This window comes from Phalangium opilio, unplaced genomic scaffold (assembly GCF_054372755.1).
Source record: "Phalangium opilio isolate 3A_F unplaced genomic scaffold, DU_Popi_V2 ptg000009l_1, whole genome shotgun sequence".
Classification (NCBI taxonomy): domain Eukaryota; kingdom Metazoa; phylum Arthropoda; class Arachnida; order Opiliones; family Phalangiidae; genus Phalangium; species Phalangium opilio.
This window is the reverse complement of record NW_028324146.1, coordinates 5,644,106-5,666,977: the sequence shown is the minus strand read 5'-3', so window position 1 is coordinate 5,666,977 and position 22,872 is coordinate 5,644,106. Positions and strand designations below refer to the sequence as shown.

At 36.9% G+C, this 22,872-nt stretch overlaps 1 protein-coding gene and 1 long non-coding RNA gene across 2 annotated transcripts in view; one reads left to right on the top strand and one right to left on the bottom strand.

The window, feature by feature from the left end:
• LOC149713533 (uncharacterized) overlaps window positions 1–22,872 on the bottom strand; it is a 222,141-nt gene that overhangs the window by 28,005 nt on the left and 171,264 nt on the right. Inside the window, exon 3 of the long non-coding RNA XR_016371396.1 lies at window positions 12,019–12,073. This is a non-coding gene — a long non-coding RNA (uncharacterized LOC149713533). The remainder of the gene's footprint in view (window positions 1–12,018; window positions 12,074–22,872) is intronic.
• The window catches only part of LOC149713532 (uncharacterized), a 207,136-nt gene continuing 187,601 nt past the window's right edge, over window positions 3,338–22,872 (top strand). Inside the window, exon 1 of the mRNA XM_089849012.1 lies at window positions 3,338–3,895. Within this exon, the coding sequence (XP_089705138.1) occupies window positions 3,787–3,895 (109 nt within the window). The 5' untranslated portion in view covers window positions 3,338–3,786. The remainder of the gene's footprint in view (window positions 3,896–22,872) is intronic.

Here is a 22,872-nt window from a genome sequence, read left to right as displayed (position 1 = left end):
GTTCCGAAGAGCGGAGGTTTATATATTAAATGGCGGAGTTTCGCCGGCCATTATATTATTAAACTTTTAAATGATGCGGATCCACTATAACCAATGAACGTTACCCAAACAAAGGAGAAGTTAACTTTTATAGGGTATAATAAACAGAGTGTTTCTGAAAGCTCAGCTGTAAGAAATTAACGGGGTTTTTCCATGGGCCATTTCAAGTCGAAAATGTTCTAGGACATTTTTCCGTCCGCGTCACCGTTTTCAAGTTAAGATTGGAGTATTTTACGGATTACCCCCTAAATTTAATTAAGAAACTGAAAGACAATGATTTCTAATTTAATTAAGGGGACATTCCTAAAACAATCCAATCATAATTTGAAAATGGTGGTACAGGACGGCAACATATCATAGAACATTTACGACTCGAAATCGCCCAAAGAACAATCTCCAAAATTTCTAACAGACCTTCAGAAACACCCTGTTTAATTACACATATGTATATATCGTACGTAAACACTCTAAGGAACTACTGATCCAAGAAGAAAATTAAACATTAAACAATTTAAATGCTCAGTTTCGCGGTAATGATAAGAAATGAAGCTAAGTGAAACAATGGCTTCGTATTTCTTTAAGATAATGGTGCCGAGTACTTTGCGAGCCATTAATTGTACTAAAAATATAATTTTGGTTCAATCGTGGGTCATTTTGAACCCAGACTCATAAAGCTTATTTCCCACTTGGGTTTGTTCACGCTACGCTCTGCTAGTAGTAGTCACCTGCAAATGAAAGTTCAACAGATAAAAATCAAAATACAAAACACGCCTTTCAATGGTTAGAAGATTTTGTATAAGATATTTAAATGGTGAGCATGCCGCAGTACACCAGGGATGAGTTGAAAAAGGAGATGAATTGTACGCTAACAACATTACATCTTAACTCCAAACAACAGGAGATGGGATTGAGGAAAACTGGTTATCGCATATCACGTGGCAAGCAGCATCAGAGCTCCGCAAACTCAGTACAAACTGCCATCGCGTGAGAATCTTGATAACTGAAAAAGTGTCCGTTGGCTAAAGGTACGAGACTTTTTGAAAATAGGGCGCTAAATAGTAGCTCAATATACAAACAGTCTCCCAGGTTACAAGAAGAAACCAATTTAACCACCACCTCCCACTGTTGTACTCTAGGTTCGCGGTGTAAAATTCTAGTTAACCCCACAATACGACTCCTTTTCTACTGCTCCCTGAATACTCGAAGCATGAAAAAGAAAGCATTATTCATGTAGATGCATTCGGTCATAATCAAATCATACTGATACCAATCTTCCACTACCTGAGATAATGAAACACCTACTTTATAGTAGCTAATGAATAAAAGTATGTACATAGCGGAACTTTTCCCCATCTTTTTGTTCAACACGATCTTGAACCGTTGAAGCTGTATGTGCAATTATTAACTCTTTGTCTAACATGCAAATATAATAGACACTCAAAAACCTGTTAGTTAATTGCTCGCCGGTCAAACAAAGAGCATTGTTTCATTAAGAAGTTGGTGTTTTTTAAAATCAAGATAAAGAGGAGCGCGCATTGCAAAACAAAACGAGAAAACGAAGTCAATAAGTTCAGCACGCTACACTCGCGCTCTGGCAGGGGCACAAAGCTCGAAGAACGAGCATCACCGCCACTTCCTAGTGCGTTTATATCTTTACTAAAGTTCAGTGGGGTATAACGATAAAAAGGTCTCTATTCTGGGTCAAAAGAAACCCGCTATTAAAGAACAAATATCTATACGAAAGATGGGAGGGATGAGAGGAAGCCAACCGACTAAACAAGTCTTGCAGAAGTACGTATTTCTTGGGCGGAAAAGAAATAACAAAATAAAAACTGAAACTATAGGTCCCCCCCCCCTCCACGCGTCTCACCGTCTCACGGATGAGACCATTTCCTACGGTATTATTTTAAGCCTTGGTCTACAACTTCCAAGTCTTTGACGCGGCAAAAAAGAAGGTAAGAAATAACGCGCCTCAAAGCAACACTGCCGTAACTTTGGTCTAATAACAAATCTTAAGTTCTTTGACTCTGAAAAAGAATTGATCGAGGGCTACTTTCCATACTCTTTCCAAAATGAGGTATAGAGATTTTTCACTTGACGGAAATTTCTTGGCGCTTACGAGCGACTTTATATATCAATGGGAAATGTTCTCATTTAACAATATAAAACATTGGCAAGTCATTAAAGTACATGAAAGTCCTTTTCATTTCGTTTTAACTAAACTCCTGTTCATCAAACCGACGATGTACGAAGAAATGAGAGGCATAATGTATGTTGAATTCTTCGAATAAAAGTTGGAGTTGGCTAAATGGGCCATTGAATCTAAGTGTTCAATCATTTAGATGTCATTATCAAGTTGATACAATGACACCAGTTAATCGAAGCGTTTCATGAAGGACAATAAAGTCTTCCAACACTGTACGATAGTACCATTCGACGCATCATGATGGGAAAATGTCTGCGCTCACAATCAATGTTTCGTGCCGATCGAGCGGTAACAATGGCGAATTTAGTGAATTAATTTGCAATTAGGAACAGCACAAGACGACCCTCAGCTGATGCTATTTTCAATTGATCTTTTAATTCATTAGATTGAAAAGAACTAAATGTTATATAGTTATTAACAAAGTTAAGAAAAAAGATAACAGGAAGGTGTTCTCAAGTGAGGTTCTATTACTATACACATTGCATTGCAGATACAATTCAACTAAAGTGTTGTGTATCGTGAGGAGCATCGCCCTGAACATTGTTGTAAAGCAAGCATCATACAAAATTATATTTATTGAATGAATGGGTTTTAGGAAGGTTTCATGACCACTTCAATATAATTATATCCTTCCTATCAAAAATTTGAACCATTTGTTAGAAAGTATTTATTCCGCTTAATTGGTTCGAGATGAATCACTGATCATTTATCAATGGTATAGATGGTCTTGCGGAGAAATATAGCACTGACTTAACCACTTTTCTCGGAAAATTGGATAAGTTATACGTATAGTTTCAGATTTCATTTTTGAAGATGCTGAAACCCTCGAGTATTCCGCACGGCGCACATGTCTTTCGGGCAAAATTCAAAGCACCTCATCGTTTAATCAAAACAAGGTTTCGCGTTTCGTACCATACAATCGCTCCAAGAGGTGAAGGTGCGCGTACGAAGACGAAGAAGGAAGGGGAAATTTAAGAAAGAAATAAAAGACTTTTCCATACGCATGCTCAGAAATGATGGGGGTTTCTCGCTCGCCTAAGCACTAGCTTCTCGCCCCCGTGAAAACGACGTCTCCAGCGGACCAGCCCAGTCCCTCGGTCTTACTCTCTCGCTCCAAGCATCAGTGAGTGTTAGGCCATACTACCAGAACGACCAAACGAGTTTTGGGAGATCAGTAGAGCCTCAACGAACGGCGAACCTTTCCCCTTCATTCAGTTCGCGTCGAGCTAGCGAAAAGGCTATATCGGAAACCGTTGACGTTCGGGTTTTCGGAAAAGCCGCTGTTGTAAAAGACATTTTTACAACGGACAGAGTGCTTAGAGAACAGAGACAAAACGAGACAGGCGCTCGCGAGATCTAATAACCAAAAAAGGATTAAGAGATAGTTGATAGAAAGACGTGCCAGTTGACTCTTTGACCTTTACCCGCCCACATTGGATTATCCCAAACTTCCGCATTGCATATTTTAAAATCGTGTTGATTTTTGGTTCTGTTTCTCCAGTTTTTTGGTTTTATTATACGTTTTTGGTGAAGATATCAACATGATTAAAGGAAACATGGGTGCGATGTACAGGACAGCTTTGTTATTGTCTTTGATGCAAGGGATGCTCTGCGCCTTGCAGTTGGTTGCGCCTAACAACTCATCTAACGGTAAGTTAAAATTCCTTGGCTATATTTGCCTAAAATATGCCATGTGGTTTCTGTACCGGAGTAATTACAATAAGGTACGACATTTGGATGATATTAGTATTGTTAATAATCGAATAACAACACGTTTTGAATATAAAATTCGTCGTATCGTGATAAAATCTGACTTTATACTGTTGAAAAATAGGTTAAGAGTTTTAGTTCTGTTTAACGGTACTTAGAACCGGAAATTAAAGACTGTTTGGCGAAGTTTAATAATCGAAATGCGTTTCTCATGATAAAATGAGTTCTTTATATGAATTTGTGATTTAAATGGAGAAGAAATATGCAAGATTTCATTTAAAATAAGACTTTTTGGAATCAATATGGAACCAAACAAACTTATTGACCTTCATATTAGATCGATGCCTCCCAGGCAGTTACCGCGACCTTCAAAACTTTGGTTGCACATTTCATCGACGAAATTCTTTCTTATTGGTAAAAACGTTAAATAGAAATTTATACAACCTGCCAGTAATATCGGTACGATAATGTCATGCTCTATTGCAATTCTCCAATGTTTTAATGCGTGTATTTATTCGTGTGTATTAAATTGTGATTGGTTTATCTTGTTAAACGGATATTGTTTATTGATGCATATTGTATCAAATATTTAAACAAGAATTGATATAAATAAAATATAAACTTTGTAATACTTTTAATTACGTCAGTTGACCGTTTAAGTAGTGCAAAAGTAAGTGTTATGGGCGCGTTAAGTATCATTTCATATCATGCACTGTCGTTAATTTGATATCAAAGTGAACGTAAGAGCTCAGTTTATCACCTCAAGCCAATAGATGGCAAATAATTATGGTACCGCATAAAATATGAATTATATTTCGACTGAATGCTTAATCGATTTCAACCTTGTAACATTCACAATTTTCATATTAGAGTGGTTTGATATAGAAATGTAGCGATGTGAGAGACATTGTTAATTACGGTTCTATAAGGTCAAGGCAGAATACTATGAAAAGCGCAATTGTAACTCGACCACGATCCATAACCATCATATTATAATTTCGAAGTATTCTTTATTAGGTAATATATATACTGAACTTTAGGGAACTATATATACCATCTTTAAAAATAATTTTATATTCCAATAAAATTTCTATTATATAATTACGTATTGTTCGCGCAAAATTCAAGATATTAAAACTTCCATAAAACTGTACTTTTACAACATTAAGTACTCTGTACACGTAGCTAAACTTCTAATTTGATTAACAAGCCCGGTTACATACAAAGAATAAGAATAAGCTACGCCCGAAAATGATGAAAATAATTTAATTGATCCTTTTTTATCTCGTATGTAAAATTTAACGATCTCGTTTTAAGTAAAGTAATAGTGAAACGTTCAAACATCTTCATGTTCTCCATTTCTTAAAGGGCTAAGTTGATCAACCCAAATTCCTAATTGCCCAAATTTAATTTACGCTTAGTCTAATTAGTAAAATAAAGCTTGGAGTTGGTTGTTAATTAAACGTGTTAATATCGAATTTCTAGAGAATATTACCGCCCACTTGCTAATGAGCTAAAAATGACGTTTATTCTAAGATATTGATTATGATATCACGTTTAAATTGACAAAGTCCACATTCTTGCTTAATTAATTGAGATTAGATTAATGAGGCAAGATTTTTCAAACTTTAAAGTATCAGAAACAAATATAAAAGAGCGTGGATATCAAAACAGAGTTTTAAAAATAATCCTCGTTTGATTTAAAGTTAATGAGATTTAAATCAGGGCTTTTAAGCTTTATCTTAACTTATGAATGAGCATTATTTCGTGGAATTCACTTTTTGGTATCAGGTTTTTGTGAAAGGTTAGGATAGTCTCAGGTGACGTAGAAAATGAGTAGGCCTATAATGAAAGTATTAATTATTCAGATATTATATTTGAGATCTCTGAATTACATCAGTTATTCCATCAATAACCATTTATTTTGCATATTAACTAAATATCATTTTCACTTCTCAAACGTTTGCCTAATTAATTTAAAAGAAAGGCCCGGACTATTTTCTTTTTTATATTTGAAACAAATTTTAAAATAATGAGTAATTCAAATGAAACCATGAATCCATCTGCAGCATTAAAGAAAGTAACAATTTTTGTAGGGTCCTACGCGTTAGACCTCTCTGTGAAGCAGATCATGACGTTATGTTTTACGGGGCCTGTAATTGGCCACAATAGATCAGTTTTAATAGACTGGCTGTTAGAAAACGAAATTCCTGGAAAATTCTTTGATATTGTAGATGAAAGCATGGTTCCAATTTGAAATATTATTTTTATGCTGTACTGTTGTTACAAGTTTGTTGCACTGTCTGTCCAGGGTTAGTTTCATCATACTGTGCACTAAAGGGGCTACAGATATTTTCTCCCCCGTTTCCTAACTTAACCTGCATGTGCTTCAAGGGTGGTGCCAGTAATTTGTGAATGGAATGATGTGAATCGAACAGAACTACAACTTTTTCAGTCAGTTTTGTAGATCATAGCTGTTGAATTGCAACAATTGTCTGCACACTATGTTAATTTCACGAGAATAATTGTATTACTATTTCAATTTACGGTTTGCAAGGAAAACCAGACACGTACTTCAAATCTACAACTGTTCCTTCTGCCAATTGAAATATTTTAGCTATTGCTTTATATTCTAGTACTTTTGTAGCAATTTTCTTAATTGTTTAAAATATTTTAACAAGTTCGGAAGTAGTGACGGAAGATGCAGTTCTTTATTCTCGCTGCAGTAATATCTGAATAAATTCTAGGTATCGTGACTTGAGTGAGAGAAAGGGGTTGTTGAGAAAGAAAAATAAAAAGCGTTTTATGATACTGAATAAACGGGGAGAGGGGAACAGTGGTGGTGGGGCAGGTATAGTATATCGTGTAATCGTCCCCTTGCCCCAATTACCGCGGCACTAGGTCCGTTTTAATGACGTTATAAGTTTTACGAGAGAACCCTTGGCTATATATATATCTCTAACCTGCACCTCCCTCCCCCCTTTCAGTTCTTCCTCTGGGGCGTTCGCAGGCCAGGCTATCATAATTCCGGTATTTCATAGCTGAGAGAACTCGCGTGGATCCAGTCTCTAGACGATGCAGTTTTAAATTACATTCCGCTATAGCTTTCGCGTGACGATCAAAGCGAGGAAGAGCCTCGAACGAACCACCGGGGTTAACCTGGAGGGGGCCCTAAGAAAACTTGTTCCACCGTTAATACCCGAAACGCGTTCTGTTATAGACCTTTTCGATGCTGGCAAAGAGCGTACACGATCTCTCGTATTGGCCTTAGGCAAGGGTAAAGACAATATGCAATCTTCTTTCTATAACCGGGATCACTTAATCTGTAATACCCTGTTTTAAAAATAGATCGCTTTTCGGTTTTTCTTTTAATAAATTCTCTATTAATTCAGTTATTTATTGACTCCGTACCTAAACCCATATACAGTTTAGGTTCGCGTATCTTCTAATATATATTTTAGAAAGTGGTTTGTTTGGGTTTGTTTGTTATGTACTTATGGTCTTTATTCGCAGTCACAATTCGTTATTTCTGAATTTGATCAAACTGAATGATTGATATCAGTAACAGTAGGGAAAGGTTCAATCAGAAGTGGTTTGGTTGAGCTCCTCAAATTTGGGACGGAACCATTAAGCCTGTTAAGAACATTTTCTTCTAAACCCGTAGCATTGTAGCTTTATTGATAACCTATAATTATTCATGGTTTAAATGAAGTTCAAAGTTGTAAACATGCAGATAGGGATGGATCAAAAACTATTTATTGTTTTAGTATCTACATTGACATCAGATTCTTCTAGGTTCCCAGCCTCTGACAACGCCGGTTAGATATGCTAGTAAACTGATATTTTTATAGAAAAACAAAAACTCTTTATTTACATTACCATAAGTTTATAATATATGTTCTATAAGTTTGTAACTGGTCACTGAGAGCTTAATGTCATGAAGTGACGAGGTGAAACATCATAGATTCTCGTAAAGCAACGCCTGGTGAGGCGCTGTTAAAGTCTTAGTACAGACTAAATAGGAAGATGGACTGCAAAACCGCGTGTAGTAATTCTCGCTTGTCGTTCTCGAACTAGCTCGAGCTGTAAGTCTCCCTCCACCATTACGAAGCATAGGTAGTGTCAAACTTATCATACAACATATTTTATAAACTTATGCTCTATGTATTTGAAGGTGTACTTTTAATATAATACGCATTAACAATACAGACAAAGGCGGGGTCAAATATACGCGCTCTATTTCATCCAAAATAGTCTATATTTAGAGTCATATACCGCCAGCCGATGTAAGGGGGGGAGAGAAGAAGGGTAGGGATGAAAAAGTTGTTGCTTTGTTCCGTTGATGCAATTTATGCAAAGCCGGTTCAAAAAGCCGTTACGCCGGCTGACCCGGTGCTAGTTTTATTTACGCCGATGGAGATGGGTTCTCGCGCAACATGGGAGGATGGGAAGCCTTATCTTCGTCCATTTAAAGTAAACGTATTCTTGTATGTAATGTACTACCTTTACTCGGATGGTTAGAGATGGATGGAAAGGTCGTGAAACCCAAGACTGAATGATGTATCTTGATGCGCCCTGCTCAGAGAGGGTTCGTTCGGGCTTTATACGACCCGTGTTTTACTTTGTGGGATTTTATACATCCGGACGGTGCTGGGTGGGTGTATGGTGATTTATATAGGGATGAGGACTATAGTTTGTTCAAACATTGACGATGAAAATCCCATAATAAATTCACGAGCTATAAAATAAATGAAATCCCGAATTTATTTGTCAATATAAAAAAGAGCAGCGCGTAATTTTATTCACGAAGATTTTCAAATAAAACTAAAAAGAAAAGCATTCATTCCGTGAACTTTTCAACTTTTCTTAGAGAAAAAATACTTTAAAACAAAGGATGTATGAGGGCATTACCTCGGCTTGTTTTTTTTTCTTACTTGAACCAGTGAGAACGTATAGGAAGGAGAGTCAAAGAGGGAAGGAGTAAGGTAACTATAATGGCACAGGCCGATATATCTCTCACGCGCACCTATCTCGGCGCATAGCTGCGGAGCCAAACGTCACGTGGTCCGTACTGGCCGTAAACAAGCTCGTACTTTTCCCCTCTCTGTTGCGCCAATTGCGCATGTGAGGGACTCTGATACTGAGCCACAGCTCGGTACCGGTTTTGGAAGGCGTGTTGACGAAGAATTTTATCTCTCCTAGTCTCCTTAATATACGTGCTCACTGCCTGAACTAGTGCCACTTTAACCTAACATAGATGTGTTAAATGGGGAGAATTTGGGTAATTATACTGCCTTCGTGAAATGAAAGGTGGTGAATAGCTAAAGTTCTTTAAAAATTAAATTAAGCAAATCATTCGTTGGGTTTTCGAAACCATTTTGATTAGTTCATATTTTTTGATGGGGATTTACATATTCTAAATAATAAAATTCGAACCGAACAATTATCGACTAGCATACAAGACATTTTTCAGTCAATAACTAACAATGCTTTAGAATGTTATAACAAACAATTAAAAGCCGTTTCAAAAATATAAATATCTCGTAAATATTATAGTTTTCTAAAATTGAACAGACCTTTTTAAATTCAAAATCCTTAAAATAAAACTAACGAGCGAAAATATGTTTTCATTTTCCAGTTATAGAATAATAAGGGCGTTTAAAGGCCCGTTTAAAAATGATTATATTTCATTGTTATAAAGAACATTTAGGCGTTTACGACCTACAAAAGCCTACCTTGGGAATATATAGAGCCGGTACAAATAAAAAGGTTTTATTACCATTATAAATAATTTCATCTCATCCATTAAGTTTTAGCGGCCCAACGTTTATATGAACGTTAGACCTTTTTGCTAAAGGTTAAAGGATGATGATTGTCCACAATACACGAAACGGGGATAAAGAAGGATGATGTAAAATTAAGGGAATCCCAATTTTTCTCTTGAAAATGAAGTTTTCGCGTTTAAAGCTTGTGTTATTTTTTAGTACACTTATTACACCCGCGCGCTAAGCTTATTTTTGCCTCGCGTGACGGAGTTTTACGACAAGATTTCAAACCGTGGTTTTCGCAGATTTAGTAGATTAGATGGTTAGACTTTCATTAAACGCGAACCAATGATAATGTCATACTTTTTTCTTCTTATGTTCTTTTGTATTGTTTTAGAATGTAAACAAAGGTTATAACCAGGGATAGATTTAATTTTAGAAGTAGGAATGGAGAACGGTTAGTATTTACTTCAGTCCGACTCATAGCCCAGTATAGAGCCCCTCCCTCCAACACGTAACGAGGGTTTAAATTATCTGGTTGGCTCACTTAAACTACGTTTTGATGACGTTGCTGACGGGAATGGAGAAAAATACGTAGTTTCATTTTATCTCTGTCACTATGACCAGCCTCTTCCTTTATACCCCTCCGTCCTGTGGAAGGGGGTCCAGACTTTGATGCGCGCCCAGATTACTCTGTTCTCCATTCCTACTTCTAAAACTAAATCTATCCCTGATCAGATGAATATTTCTGGATTAGTTTACAACTGTAGAGTGTCCCAGCCCTGATGACACCTGATCTAGTTTTGATCGTTGAGTTTGTACTTCGAATTTGTATTAGGCGATTATAGAACAAATTCAGAACATCAAAAGTAAATAATAATAGTTTCTATAAATGTCGTATTTTAAATCCCAGTTTTCTTAACCATTTCATTTAGTAAGGCTTTATGGTCTGGCCATGCAGCATCCCACAATTTAGATCCTACAGATTTTTCGCTCTTCGTTCTAATCTTTTTTATTTTAGCGGAAGATTCAGCAGGTGTATCGTTAAAGAACATTTTTCTTCCCCATGCATCAGGGTTTCAGCTCTACGCCTACGCCCTTTGATTTTTTAACGGAGCGAGGGCATTCACTACTATTCTGGGAACTGCCAGTATACCTTGGCACGAGCGTATATGCGCAAAGGTGCATGCACGTGGGAGTAACTAGAAAAACTGCTTTAATTATGCAAATTTTCCTTTCACCCCTTTTTGTACCTTCAACGGGAAAAGAAGATTTAACCAAGTATTATATCTCGCATGTAGCCTAGCTCCTCCTGCGTGTCTGGCTCCGTTTTCGATATATCTCAATACAGCACGTTTTCGAGGTTTTTTTTCTTTTTCAAACAACGGGATTTTTTTTAATTCAAGACATTTCGTGGGGTTTTGTGGAAAATTGTGTCATTTTTTCTTGGGATTCAAAGTTGAATTTACAACAGTGGTATTTTAAATTTATTTAAGACACCTTCTAAGGTATTTGACGGTGCCAAGTTGTTTTAATGGACTGTAAACCATGAATAGTTTTACATTTACGTAGAGACTATTCACTTAAATAGTCTATACCCCCTACCGTATGAAATATTTGCATGATGTTGGTTTTTTAGAAACTTATTTTAAATACAATAAATCGATGTTTAATTAAGAGTTATTCGTAAGGCTAAATGTTACGGGTCAAATATATTGCATTCTTCACAGGCTTAATGGATAGGGGTTCGTGGACCCCACCTTGCGGAACTCAACCGAATCTCTTCTAATGAACATTCCCCCTAGTTTTACAGATATCATCAATGAAGTTTGGTCAAATTTTGCAAAATAATTGTGACTGTGCTTAAAGAACAAACATAATACATACATACAAACAAACCACTTTACCAAATATGTATCAGATAATTCTGTACTCTGAAATATTTCATGGAAGTTGAAAATTTGCAGTAAACACGATTTTTAGCACCACAGTTCAGCTATTACGACAAGAAAACTTGGAGAAACGGTGATTTTTCAAGCCCATAGATAGACAAAACTGGCTCTGTCATATGTCAATTCAGACAAGTTCATTTTAAGCTATGCTCTTCATTGACTAAAATGTCAATAATGGTTAAAAATCACTTCTCTTAAATTGTTTCGGAGCTCAGAACGAAACACAGCTATCCTTTCTAATCTATACTAGAATGGACCTTTCTTTTTTTAACATTTTTTGATAATGTTATCAAGTTCAAACCAAAACTTCAACACAATTATAAATTTTTATGAAAAAGTAGCTTACCTCGGCTCTTGAACACTGATGTCATCGTGATGAAACCGAGTCTAGCCAGAATTCCCTGAAAAAAAATAAACGAATCAGAAGAAATATTGTACATTCCCAGTAACAAACATAAAAATAAATTAGGGAATGACTCATTTTATTGCTCATTTGGAAACTAGAAGGATATACCCCTAATAAAACATACGTCTAAATTAGGTTCAAAAACCCCGTGAACCGGAGACTATTAACCCCAGGCTTAACTAACTCGACCCTCGTATTCAAACCCCACGCAGTCACCGAAACGAAAAAGAAAGTTAAGTTAATCGAAATCAGGGTCCTCTCTTTTAAGTTGTTAGGTTATCGTAATTAAATTAATTTAAATTCATAAAAGGGCCAGTCCAGAGTTACGATACAATGGAAAGAAGGGTTTACAATGGGGGGTACTACTAACTAATGCGGGGAACGATGGCAATCTGCTCAAATTACTGTAGGGAGGAACTGGCATCTTCTAATTCCGGGTAACGCAATAATGTACAACGAAAATCCAATTAAGTGGTAAAAGAGTGCAACGCCTGAATGAACCTTTTTTTTCCTTCTGTTTCTTTACCCCCTCTTTTCCGCCCTTTCCCTTTTTATGTTAAAGGGAAAGTTCCAATACACAATTAAAGTCTGTTTAAGCTTAGTAAAGATTCAGATTTTGGGTTTGTGCTATGAAACCATTAAGCAACTTGTAGTACTCTAGGCGGAACATAGCGCAACTTGGCTTACTAACTGTAGGACGAACACAGCACAACTTGAAGTAACTCTAGGCAGAGCATACCGCAAATTGCATTGTTAATCTAGGCAGAACACAGAGCAACGTGTAAAGTAACTCTAGGCAGAGCATACCGCAAATTGCATTGTTAATCTAGGCAGAACACAGAGCAACGTGTAAAGTAACTCTAGGCAGAGCATACCGCAAATTGCATTGTTAATCTAGGCAGAACACAGAGCAACGTGTAAAGTAACTCTAGGCAGAGCATACCGCAAATTGCATTGTTAATCTAGGCAGAACACAGAGCAACGTGTATAGACCAATTCGAATATTACATGCAGAGAAAAAACCTTCCAGGGGCAAGCCGCCATTCTGAATAATTTCCCTCACGCCAGGAGACATCGCTAGAGGCATGGCCGGGTTTGCTAGCCTTTAACACGCAGTGAGCTTGGGCTGCCCTCTAGTGGTGTTTCGTGGCGGGAGAGAAATTATTCAGAATGGCGGCTTGCTCCTCGAAGTTTGTTTCTCTGCATGTCATATTCGAATTGGTCTATAGTAACTCTAGGCAGAACACAGTGCGACTTGTAGCAAATCCGTATGAAGGTCGGAACTAGCGAGAACATTGTGGGGAGTGTTGTATATGTTAGGCTTGTTTACTGGGCTTACGATGACTCCACTTCTAACACCATGTTGTAGTTGTTGTTATGAATTAGAATTGAAAACTCCGATACAGATTTTAACTTGTACTTTCATTGTAGTCTTTTCATGCCGCGATCTAAGAACACTCAGATTTCTGTGTTGCTTGCCAGGTCTAAAGTCAGCTTACATCGTGTTATCAACGAGATGTCTATTTTCTTATCTGTACAGTTTTTTAGGCCGACTTTAGACCTAGCATATAGAACAACGTTTTTTTAAGCCTAACATATACAACAGGGAGAAAATAGCGATCCACAATTTAAGCCTTGTATTCAGGTAGTCATGGACTGACTTCTATCTCTTAAACAACTATCAGAAGTATATAGCAGAAATTGCATCATATTTTCTTCGTTGCAACGCTATGCTAAATAGAGATCGACTTACAGTCATAAACGTATGGCTCTAATTCAATCGTATAATTGTTAAAACAAGGTTTTTCCTTTAGAACCGGAAAAAGGAGCCATGCATACATGCATATTGAACCATCCGAAAGAAAAATGGTATAAAATCTTAGAAAAAATAAAAGAAAAATCCCATTAAGGCAATATCGATTGAAATGTAATAAGAAAATGAGTTAGCAGTTCGCTCTGTAGTGCAGAATCGTTTTAACGTTTTTTTATTATTCAAAAGGTTTTACCAAGTACCCCATAAATATTACCCCTTTTTCTAAAAGCTAAGGGATATATACCCACGCGATTAGCTTCAAGAGTCTGCCAGTTTCTTCTAGAAAATATTTCCCGGGAAAGAATGAAAATACCCCAAAGGATTTGTTTTGCCAGAAAAACGCAAATTTTCATTGAGGTTCATCCCCGAATTAAGGATGTGGGAATAATGCTTTATTAAAGGAGGACAGGGAATTACCAGGGACAGATTTAATTTTAGAAGTAGGCATGGAGAACGGTTAGTATTTACTTCAGTCCGACTCATAGCCCAGTCAAGAGCCCCTCCCTCCAACACGTAACGAAAAGTTTAAATTATCTTATTGGCTCACTTAAACTACGTTTTGATGACGTTCCTGACGGGGACGGCGAAAAATACGTAATTCCTTTTTACCTCTGTCGCTATGACCCGCCTCTTCTTTCATACCCCTCCGTCCCGTGGAAGGGGGTCCGGGACTTTGACGCGCGCCCACATTACTCTGTTCTCCATTCCTACTTCTAAAATTAAATCTATCCCTGGAATTGCCAAATAAAAATTGGGATATTACGTTTAAAAGTCCAGGTGGAAACTACACAAGAAGATACAGGCCTACGCTTTTGCACATTTTAAAATTCGTTTTGAACTTCGGAATTGTTACCAATTAGATCCCTCTATCCAACTACACTCATCTCTGGCCGAGTCAAAATGTTGTTTGGTCTAAAACAAGGGCTCAGTTTGTAATGCGTTTTGGTTAGTTTCACATTAAACGTGTTTCTAAGTTACAAATTGACTTACACACACGCCTCTTTCGAGATTTATTTGAATTTGAAGCGACTTAAAGAGCCTCAATTTCAAGGGAATATTAATGGGTATCGAAGGATGGAGTACGGTGTATATATAAGGTGTTTTGGCCATCTCGTTGCTTTCATCCGATAACGTCCATTATCCGAAATAGCCTATTCAGTTACGTAATGTTCTTTAATCCATCGGCTTAGGCATAAAAACGTAAGGGAAGCTGGGAGGATGAAAAGAAAGTTATTTTTTCACTCGATTTTCCTGGAGAAGAAAAGGATAGTTTCGAAAAACATTGAGCCGCCAAGTATAGAAAAAAAAAGAGAGAAATGGGAGAAGCGGTTTACTTTGTAGAACCAAGATCCTAAGAATATATATATATATATATACTAAGATGAATATAACCAATTATCTCCTGAGTATTGTTCTTAAAAAGCTACTGAAGAAAGAGGATGCATTTAACGATCCGTATGTTATGCTCTTCGTGAAATTCCGAATACCTTGGCCTAACAGAATGTTTTTAAACCGTCTAATTTTCAGTGACTATACTAACAGTGAGGCCCTTCAGAAAATGAGAGCCATTTTAAGCGCTTTTCAGACTTACAACAGTTCATCATAACTCTCACAGTGGGATGTTGGAAAACTTGGTTATCGCTTATCTCGTGGCAAGCGAAATTAGAGTTCCTGCAAAAACTGGCAATATGAACTGCCCTCTTGTGTCAATATCAATAAGGAAAAAATGCGTCCGTTTGCTGAAGTTGTGCAATCAGTGCGAGACGTTTTTGAAAATATTACATTTTCTGTTGGAGAGAGGGCGCAAAATAGTTACTCAAAATACTAACAGCAACCCACGTGACAAGAAGGAACCAATTTAACCTCCTTCTACCCCCTTTCTTCCACTGTGGAAGCATGGGCTAGAGGTGTCGAATACTAGTTCACATTACGACTCCTTTCCTACTTCTCCCTGCTACCAAACAGTAAAATTCAACTTGAACTAAAACATATAGACAGGCCTACTCTACTCTATTCTATAGTATTTTACAAAACTGGTTAACCCTCTAAGGTGGCATTCATTAGATTCTTATGAAAATTTAATGAATTCATGATACTAAGGTAGAATTAGGTATAGCCCCGTGGGTAGTCAACCCTCGAAGGCTTGCAAACTCTTTCCCAAGTAGGGTCTCGTTTTTTATTAAGACCCAAAAACCCACGAAAGCCTCGTGCCCCTATTGGTTAGAGGGTACCACGTCCGAGTGGCTAGCTCGCGTTACCATCTATACATCAAAGCGAATTCGACCAGCACGGGGGTTCAGGCTCCGACCACCTTGCCTTCGCAACATAATCGCTTATATCTCTCCTATCCAAAAAGGTGGAAGGGTGGTGGTGCCAGGAGATCCGAATATTGTGGTTCTTGTTTTTCTAGGGAATACAATGGGGTAGCTCTGGTAAATTGGAAATCGTTGCCCTAATAGGGAATCATCGATTTTACTGTCAGACGGACCTGCCAAACTAAAGGCCCCGCGCGCTATTCCCTGAAAGGCTTAAAGTTTTCCTACGTTTCTCTCTCAAACCCGCTCTGACTACACCATTACGCAGACCTAGGACCAGCTCCTTTCCTTGCGCTGTACCAAGTTACCAACCCCGATTCGTATACCAAATAGTTCTTGAAACTAAAAAAAATCGTTGAGTGAGGGTCTTTTTTACCGGGATATTGTGGGTATACTTTGCCACTTTAGGACTCGACCATCGTATCTTCAAAACTGTGATATTTAAACTTCGAAATGCACTAGGCCTAAATAGAAACACATTTCTTAAATTCGAAAATACCATAGCTAGCATAAAAACTTGAAGAAAAAATTTAAAATGATTTTGATATCGTATTTCCATTTTTTGTTTTTCACTACGAAAGTACTCTGCAACTTTTATCAAATCATTATGCAAATGAGGTTAATTGTACGATCGATTTAAAAATAATTTGTATCATAAAAATAGACACCCTCTGAACATCAGGAAAAAAAAATCAATATTATTTTAATATTTTTCAATATTGAGCAATTTCATCAAGGCAACAATTACAAATAGGGTCTTCCAAAATCCAACAATTTCAGCTGAAATCGAAAGGTAGAACCAAGGATAACTAAATTAATTTGCTCGGTAAATTACTTTGAAACTTGAAAGTCGAATTTGGGTTTTCAATTAAGGTGACAAAGGTGTCGTTTCGTTCGTTTTGTCTTTCAATTTAAACAAAATGGTTGGAACCAGGAATTTTGTTTTTTGGAAAACCGCATAAACGTAAGAGATGGAAAAGTTCAAAGTTACTTTCGAAGCTTTGGCCTTGTGGATTTTTCTCTCGTGAATTAGCCGACTATTTCTATTTTCAGGTTAGATTTAAATCAAACTAAAGTAGAAGTACAGAAAACAAGAGTAAATAAAGGGTTAAAAGCCAGGCGTTTTAATTAAAATACTTTTGTATAGTAATTCCCTTGGTAAAAGGCCCCCCTCCGTTTCCCAGAAATGCTAAGAAAACAGAGATGGCAATTGAGCCCTAGTATGTATTATATGTTTAAAACGGAGAAAGTTTCGAGGGGCAGCATGGCTTAATTTTCTCTAAGCTCAAGTGACACGAAATGTATCTAAAATTAATTAAGGGATTAAGAATTCAACCATTTTCAACAACAAAATATTTGCCTCGTTTAATTTCGATTTAAAGTCTTTGAAAGCGAATCTCACGCAAATAGATACAAAAACTGATCCTGAAACATCATGCATCATGAATCTCGAAGGCGGTGTGAAAGAATGCGATGAGATTATTTAATTTTCCAAGGCTAGAAGTTCGTTATCAAGATTTTGAAATTTTAAATTTGACAAATCGTATCGAAATCATTCCTAATGATTCAAAATAAATGGATTATTTGCATTATATATAGCCTAGACCAGTATAACATTTTGACGGTAATATTTTCTTAATTGAGAGTTTTTTTTGATAAATATACGGGTCACGTCAAAATCTGTATCACAAGGGTAATGAACTATGAACACAGTGTTTGAATCAGAAAAACCCAAAGGGTTTTATTGGGTTGCCCACAATATAAAATCCACCAAAAAAACCCACTTTTAATAAAACCCATCGCTGAAATCTTCAATTTTGAAGAATTTAAATGCTAATAAAATATTTTTAAAGATAGCTTACGATATTAATTAATTCAACTTCAAAAGTATTATTTAATAAGATTCATGTTTTTTTACGAAAGATTTTAAGAATCTTTTATTGAGAAGTGACTTTTTTCAAATGCAAATTGGGTTCCAATCGCAAGGATGTGATTAATCTGATAATAATTAATTAATAAGATAATGAGGTTTGCTTCTTGGAAGGTGGCGGAAGGATTGTTAGGGTCAAGTCACCTCCCGGGGCAGTCGACATGTGTCGTATTCCCTCAAACATTGTCGCCCTGAAGATTGGCTTACAGGAGTGCGCCAAACTGCCGACCAGTAGTCAGACTTTTGAATGGCAATAACTACGTAGTAATTCATACAAATGCTAAACATAAAAACTCATTAAAACACGGTTTTTTTCGAAACCTACTATGTCATAAGGATCTCTTGCGGAGTTACTTCATTTTTGCGTTGAAAAACCATGATATAAGTTGTCTAGCCTTCCTTTTCTTGGTCCGAATATATATAGGCCTTGGGCTTTTGCCCACTTTCTTCTCTTCTTTTTATCGGACTCTCAACGAGAATAGGAAAATTCCCTTTCTATAAAATTGACTCTACAAAGTTGGGCGTACGCCCTTTCTACTCATATTCCCCCATTCGTTATATGTCCTTTAAGAGGGAAGGCATGTTTTTAAAGCAATCTTCCATCTTTCCAATTTCTCAGACTATTAGTCCCATCCAATATTTTCCCAGGACAAACATTTTGTTTCTCGGCGCGACGTTGCTTTTCCCCGTTTGCCTTACTGGCCTTACCAGCCTTATATTATAGAAAGTCTTGTGCCGTAATATCGAAGAAGGAGAAAAAAAAATAAAGTTATAAAAAATAAATATCAGTTTTGTGACAGCGAGAAATCGAGAGAAAATGAAACCCCCTAGTTTATACTCAGTTTACTTGGTCATATTTTCTTTAGGATTTCATAAATTTCTTTTCGGACCCATAGTTACTTGATTGAAATAGTTTGGTGTGGTGTTTTTTCTCGACTAAACCAGGAATACATTGATTTCTTCTACTTTAAAACCTTTAGTATTGGCAGAAGTGAGATGAAACTAGAAGTGAAGGGCTCTAGCATTGGTAGTAGATCCTGGCACTAGTGAACAAATTTAAGGATTTTATGCCGCTTCCACCGCGCCTACACTACCGAGAAAAAAATTGGTCGAGTTCCAAAAACATTTCCTACCCCCTTCCCCTCAACCTAAACCTGCGTGTAGCGCTAACAGTTTCTAGTTAAAGGGGAGATACTAAAACCAATGCGGTTCATCATATCTTTAAACCAAGAAGTATAGCTAGCTACAAAGGTGAATGAAATAAATGGTTGGTCCGGTTCGGTTACCTATTTTCATCTATAGGCTTATAGCGTTAAGTTTAAGAATGGTCAGTTATGTCTAGGGGATTTGAGGGGAAATAATAAAAAGGCGGTCTTGAGAGTTACCATGATTTAATCATTTAACAAATACTTAAGTTAAGCTAATAAATTCTAACTGGTCATGACCTTTGGCTTTTTAATCTAACCTAAAATAATGAATCATAAACACTAATCATAAGAATTAAACTAAAACTATACATTGCATAAATAAAGTAAGATAAACAGTAATTAAAATATAACGATACGTGAGTTTAGAAGTCCATAACGGGAAGTCTTATTAAGCGTCCTTTTCGCGAGGCACGGTCCCAAGGGACGAACGAACGGTATATATAGATGGGATGGTTTCCATCGGGCGAAGGTTTTAGACGATGGTGACGGCGTCCAAGTTTATCGGTCCGGTCTTTGTCTTAGAAGTCCGGCATTAGTAATGGTCCAAAGTTTAGCTCCAGTGGCAAAGTTCTTTTTGAATTCGCGATTAAGGTAAAATCGGCATACCCGCGATTAAGGTAGACTCGGCGTCGAGTTGGAGTTCTTTTCGGATCCGCGGTTAAGTCCGGTTTCGGGTTAGAGTTTCAGCATTTATTTTGGCGCGAACTTATATTAGCCACGAGGACTGAGTCGGGTCATCTTTTTGGACATAGCCTTAGGCTGGAACTGGCCGATATCATTTTATTACTGGTCTATTGAAGGCCTGAGTATTTATGCTTTTTCTCTTGACCTTGTTGGCGAATCATCGACTCGCTTTCTGTGGTCTTTGCATATGACGTCAATGGTTATTTTGACGTCAGTCCTTCCTTCATCGTCCCGTTTGGGTATTTCTGGGGATCTGCGTTTTGTCCCACTCGCGCAGGTGTTAGGGTCCTTGACCGTTTGTTTCGTACATCGGGTACCGCGGGTGAAACTCTTCTTCGCGCTTATTAATGAATTCTATGTACACTTTGTTCGGTATTTTGAGTATATACAATATTTAAACTATTTACAACAATATACTTGGTAACTCTCAATGACTTATATATTTGTAAGAAGGCATGGGTTTCTATGGAGACGCTTTATACCAGTAGATAAAAATAGGGGTGTAACTTCACGGATTGTAATTTTGAGGTAGCATCGCTATTCTCTTGGCCTAAAGAATGCTAGCTAAGGGTATATGACCTTTCTATTACGACCCACGACCAGCGTTAAGGCTTTCATAGAAAGGGGTCAAAGGGGAATTTATTTAAAATAAGCTGTGGATGATCTGGGGAAATAAGTATTTTAAAGGGATAGTGAAATAAATATAAAGGGATAATGAATTTCTAGTTAGATAAATAAAATGTCGTTACATGCGGAACACGGACGCGGGTGCTTGAATCTAGTTCGGCCGTCTACCGCCACGAGCGTCTCACGTTTTTGAGGGAAAATTCAGAAACCGCTACTAGAGGGCCAACCGTTGGTGTGTTATCAAGAATATTCACTTTCGCCTAGTGAAGAATTTGGTTAGCTCAGTACTTCTAGTCTCATCTCACTTCTGGTATTGGTATATCATTCGGCGACTAGTTAAACTCACCATTTACCAAGATCAAAAAAGCTTTGTTAAAGTGTAAGTGAGCTTCTACGTAACATCAACTTATCAATAATACCATATTTAGTTTCCAACGTATATCTCTTCTACTTGGAATATTTAACCGGACCGTTTCTGGACCTTTCTGCTTGAATTTAGGGGGAGAAAATGTAGAAACCGCCACCCGCTTGACGTCATGCACGATTTATTTGATCTTAGAAACCACCTAACTTCGACCTATGGGCGCCGAATATGAACAAGCTATTTTTGCTTCGTCTGAATAAGTTGACTTAGGGTCAAATGTTGTACTATACGTGTTAATAACCAATGAAACTCGAGAAAGGAGGTGAGAGCGGATTAACAAAGTTTTAAGTAAAAGGTCTATGGCCTCTTTAAGATTCCAAGTAGGAGAAAAAGATGCATTCTTACGAAAACAATAGGAATTTCACCAAATATAAAACAATTATTTTTATAATTTTCCAACTTAAGTAGAGGTGTGCGGTTAACCGTTTCAATCGAATAACTCGATCGAATACCGAACCGAATAATTCGATTCGGTATTCGATAAGCCCATTTTCACTATTCGATTCGAATATCGAATACCGAACTGACTGTTCGGTTAAAGTTCGACTACCATAAATTTAGGTCCTTGGCACTAGAGCGACCCACATTATTTAAAAAATATCATCCCAAATTTTTTTGTCTCCCATCAAAAACTACCAGCAAGTGCATATGAAAATTTTAAGAAATACTTGACCACCAATGAGGAAAGGTATTTTGTAATTTAGGACCTTCTAAATGTTCTTCTCCTTGCTTTGTATTGACTATTGGCGAATATTAGGGTTACTACCCGATTAACCGCGAATAGTTGGCCTAGTATTCGCGAATATTAGGGTTAAATATTCGCGGTTACTAGGCTTAACTATTCGCGATTAATCGGGAAGGAAAAAAATAACCAAGGCCCAACTATTCGGTATTCGATTCGGAATAAACTATTCGATTCGGTATTTGATAAGGAAAATTTTTGGGTATTCGATAACCGGTTCGATACCCAAAAAGTGGTATTCGCACACCCCTAAAACTTAAGGTAAGATGTCACAATATGGGATTCTGAGGATATATCAGTTGAATTATTTTTTGAGAGACTAGCTTAATCGAATGTCTTTTAAGCCTCCCCCGAACCTTAAAAATTAAATCAACTCAACAATTCTTCAATTATACCACTAAAATTTAAATTTAAATCCCTGGTTGATCGGTTGTTGAAACTATTTCTTTAGTAACACTGCACCTCAAACTTCACTTTTCTCAGTATATACTCGAGTGGATTGGTGGATTCGAAGCGGAAAGCTTGGTCCACAGATTTTGGGGTTTATATTGACAGAAATGAAAGGCCTCGTTTCCGAGTTTTCATACTTTTTTTTTTAAATTTATGGTTTTTATTTTTAGTTTTTTTTTCTTTCATTTTGACACCGTAAGAAAAAGTAATAGTTTTTTCGGTCGTAAACAAGCGAAATTATATTGGTTTTGGCGTGGTTTAGAAATACACTTCCGGTACATTAGTGCATAATTAAATGCGTGTTAACTCTGATTGTTTAAAAGGCGAGTTCCATTTAAACTGAATTAGTACTAAGAGAATGATTTAAATTACTTTGCTGATTTGGCCGATATCACCTCAACTGGGGGCTTTTAACTTTCCCGACATATGGGAGTGCATTTTATAGTGGTCAAAGGTAAAAGTCCACACTCGCACTTTCTATGGAAATAAAATTTTCGAAGATAGTTGATGCAAAGAGAATATATATATGGTATATTCTCTTTGGTTGATGCAACTCTAAAATATGTGGAAAAGTTCCAAAAGAAATTAATGTAAATTTTGT